Source organism: Egretta garzetta, unplaced genomic scaffold, assembly GCF_000687185.1.
Source record: "Egretta garzetta isolate BGI_Z169 unplaced genomic scaffold, ASM68718v1 scaffold1410, whole genome shotgun sequence".
NCBI lineage: Eukaryota > Metazoa > Chordata > Aves > Pelecaniformes > Ardeidae > Egretta > Egretta garzetta.
The window spans coordinates 4325-8400 of NW_009258418.1; the positions used below are offsets into that span (position 1 = coordinate 4325).

At 58.0% G+C, this 4076-nt stretch overlaps 1 protein-coding gene across 1 annotated transcript in view; it reads right to left on the reverse strand.

Moving 5' to 3' along the window:
* Positions 1-25: 25 nt before the first annotated feature.
* Positions 26-4076, reverse strand: part of PA2G4 (proliferation-associated 2G4) — a 10171-nt gene continuing 6120 nt past the window's right edge. The window contains exons 6-11 of the mRNA XM_035898940.1: positions 3408-3486; positions 2211-2289; positions 1796-1929; positions 1085-1179; positions 488-615; positions 26-146 (exon numbers count right to left, since the gene is read on the reverse strand). Of these exons, the coding sequence (XP_035754833.1) occupies positions 63-146; positions 488-615; positions 1085-1179; positions 1796-1929; positions 2211-2289; positions 3408-3486 (599 nt within the window). The 3' untranslated portion in view covers positions 26-62. The remainder of the gene's footprint in view (positions 147-487; positions 616-1084; positions 1180-1795; positions 1930-2210; positions 2290-3407; positions 3487-4076) is intronic.

Sequence of the window (4076 nt, forward strand, 5' to 3'; positions counted from 1 at the left end):
CTGGGAGGCGAGCCCAAAACGTGACCACGCAGGACCTGGGCGCTGCCGATGATAAGGTGCCACTAACCGCCCCCGGAACGCGGCCCAATTACCTTCTTTTTCTTCTTTTTCTGGGTCTTCCGGCTTGCAGAACTTTGTAGAAGGGCCTGGAGACAGGAAGGAAACAGAAGCAGCTAGAACGCCGACTCCTTTTTTTGACGGCGATAAAGGGAAACACCTTTCAAGCAGGCGGCGCGCCACGGAAGGCAGGCTGGCAGGTCCCAAGGGGCGCGGTGACAGAGTGGGAGCCCCGCAGCCTCGCTCCCTGCCTTGGAGCCGGCTCTGGAGACCCCGCAGCAGCTCCTGGGGCAGGGCCGGGCATCCTTATCACGCCCTGAGAGCTGGTGCTTGAGGCGGGGAAGAGGAGCCCAACCTGCTCGTAAGCAAATCGTTTCCTCTTTGAGCTCGGGCCTCAGCCCCCTCCCCACCACGTCGTTTTTAAACCAACCTTCAGTTCTCCGTCTTGCACCTCAAACTCCGACTTGTAGAGTTCCGGTTCAAAGGGGCCGCTCGTTATCCTCATGGGACCGTTGGGCATTAAAAGCACTGTGAATTTGAACTGTGCAACAAACTCTCCTGCAAGACAGAAACGGGCGTCACTACGCCGGAGCCCATCCACAAGGGATCCCAGATGTTTCCAACCAGATGTTGCCATCCCTGTGCCATTTCCATGCTGTTGCTGCTAAAAACCATCTCGCAGGAACGTCTTAAACCTGCCCCGGGCCAGGGCAAAACAATTCCTTCAGCACTGCCCCCTCTAAACCCGCTCTTCAAGCGAACCCAAGCGCCTCAGCCATCAATCCTTCCTCCTGCCCAGGAAATTACTCCACAGAAAATCTCATCTCATCACTGGAACGACTCCAGAACAAGATCCAGAAGCCAACGGGTTTCCTGGAGGGTAAAGCCCAGGGCCCTTGAAGTGCATCGCTGGTATTTCCACAGCGACAGGCAGCACCAGGCTCACCCGGCTCCGGAAGAGACCGCCAGTTGTCCGCCGAGCGCCCCTCCGCACCCGGCTCCCAGCCCTCCCACCGCCAGCACTCACCTTCCTTTTCATAGAGGACGTTGAAAGGCTGGAGCAGCTCGTGTTTGGCGCATTCCACCACCCCCATCCTGGCCTTCTTCTCATCCTCAAATGCCCTGCGGAGGAGACAGAGCCACACCTGAGCTCAGGGCCCTTCCCAGAAGCCAGATCCCCCGGCCCCACCCGCAGGTTTCAGCGTTGCCCCCAGGGTCAGGCTGGAGACTTCAGATTCACTTGCACCCCCCTCGCCCCAGCAGTGTCGTGGTGCAGCGGCGAAGCCGACTGCCAGAGCGGGCAACTGCCGGGTGAACCATAACCTCCAGAGAGCGGAAAAGGCAAGTGGGCTTTGGGATGAGAGGAGCCCAGCAAGCGCTCGTTGCCTTCTTAGTTTGAGTAAATCCCTTCAGAAAAGCCAATCAGAACGGCCTCGCCTCTGCACGCTGTGCCCTGACGCTGCTTTCACCCCTCTGTTTTATTTTAGACGCAATTCCCGGCTCCCCACCTGCCACCCGAGGCGCAGGAGATTCTCAAATCCTCAGGCTCTGCCTGGGATTCCTCCTTAAGCCTGTGACATCCTTCCTCCACCCACTCCTAGGCTCAGATACAGCAAACCCCAGCGTAAAGCAGCAGGGGCGGCCAAAGCACGTCGGCTTTGCCGTCAGCACGGTCTGTAAGCTCACGCAAAGCATCCGGCTCTGAACGCGCGGGGAGGCCAGGAATAAAAGCAAATACCTGAGAGTAAATGGCATAGTATCGAAGCGCCTCTCCACCTCACTGAAAAAGGCACGGGAGGTTTTCATCTTCAAGCCGTACTGTTTGGAGGGGTCCCTTTTGTAAATCGTGGTTCTCTGCCCAGCGTCCTTCGCCTGAAAACGCAAAACAGAGCTGAGAGACCAGGAGAGCAGCGCAGCCACCGGCCCGCGCGCGCTGGGGCCTTCACGTCAGACAAGCACCGCCCGTACTCCGGCACGGTAAAGGCGCACCTCAACTTTTTGAAGGGAAAAAGCTCCACCCAAAGACACAGCGATACCCAGGCACCAAGCGCTCCCCGCTGGAGCTGGCACCCACGAGGACGCGGTGTTCGCACCCGTCGCTGCTGCTGACCACACGCGCAGAGGAGCGGCAGGCCGAGAAGCACCGGGCTCACCTTTCCCTCTCCACTGCTGACAAGAACATCGACAGCGTAAACTTCATGGACCTCAAATTCTGCTTTTTCGTGGTCCTTCCTGGAGGAAAAGAAGTTTGGTGAGTCAAAGAATGGTAAGTAGGGAAGACAAAGCCTCCTACACAACCACAATTCCTCAAACAAGCCCACGCTGGGCTTGGCCAGAGAAGGTCTGCAAGCACAAAGTATCACAGAATGGTTGAGGTTGGAGAAGCCCTTTAAGGTCACCAAGCCCAACCATTCCCCTAACCCTGCCGTCCCACTACTAAACCCTGTGCCTAAGCACGAGTAGTGCCAGAGAGTGGCCAGATCCTGACCAGAAGAGCAAAAGCTGGCACAGAAATGCAGGAGTTGCCACGAGGAATGGACCAGGCGGCGGAGCTGAGCAGCGAGAGGCCGGCAGAGCATGACGACGACAAGCCGGTGCTGCTCCTGCCCGTGACAAGCAGCAACATCCCCACAAAGGGGCAGGAGGTCTCGGACATCCCACACCAGCTCCCTGAACTCGTGGGCACGTCCTAGGCAGGCCACGAGTCCCACCACGCCTGCTGTTGCCACGCCTGAGAACTTCCAGTCCGAGTGCTGGATTTCAAGCCACCGAGCTCTAAATATTCAGCGCGAGGCCCAACCCCGAGGGATCCCTGAGGGAGAGGAGCTGCTGGAATGGCATATCCAGCTCAGGAGTTCGAAACCACCCCGAGATGCTATCAACAGTGGGCTCCTGGCTGCTTCTGCGAGACCAACGATAGGTCTTGGCACGGCTCCTGGTGAGTTAGCATCCACCGCTGCGACTAGCAACAGTTGGTTATTCTGCTGGCAGCCTCCAGCGGGCTCCTTTGAGAAACTGGACAGGAACCAAGAACACTCGCAGGTGCCAGCGAGGAGCCCCACGCCAGTGACTTCCAGCCTCTCTTTCTCAGAACCACCCCCCAAACACGGAGCCACTCTTCATGCAGGACGGACAAGAAGATGTGGGGCTAACGAGCTACAAATACGCCATACAGGGTCAGCCTTCAAGACAGAGGCCATACGGGGAGCAGTCTGTACCCCGGTTAAATTAAACATACCTGCTACGTCCCCTACTTGATACCGCAGCGAGAAACAGGGTCACCGCTGGGGACTTAGTCACCCCCCTCCCCAAATGCTGCTGGAAGCAGCAACCCTGGAAGCGATGCTCACTTTTGCTGGTCTGTCGGGTTCTGGATGATTGTTTTCTCTCCATCGATCACGTGCTGTTTCAGCTGGTGCGACAGCATCCCTGCCGCGAGAAGAGAATCCATTAACACCTCTGAGCTGCAAACCAGCGACACACTGCCTTGCGTTATTAACGCTCCGGGGCCCCGACTGCAGCCCGCAGCTAGGGCGGAACAGTCAAGCGAACCATCGGCGGCGTTTCGGCTTCCTCAGCTTCCCTCGGTCGTGGAACGTCAAGTGCATTAGCACAGAGACGGAGCTCCCCAAAGCCCGCTCCGACTTCAGCAACGCTTCACGACCAGCGAGGAGGAGCCGCGAGCTCCCGTGAGAGGCACAGGCAGAGGCCGAGCCCTTTCGCCTCCCGCCGCTTCTTGATCAGGCACGTGCACTACACCAGTGGGCTGGAGGCGAACCCGCAGGCACGTGCGACGCACCCTCGGGTGTTTTTAAAGATGCCAAATATCAAATTAATGGAAGCTTTTGGTCCTTTCCCCAGTACCTCGGCTCAAAGGGTATTTGGCGGGAGGGGGTTGCTTCACTTTTCCCTCCTGCCCTACAGTTCACCTTCAAATGGAAGCGTAGGAAGAGGCACTCGCAGCCATTCCTGTTTTGCCCCCCAAGCCACCAGCCCAGCAGGGACAGTTGCATGTGCCC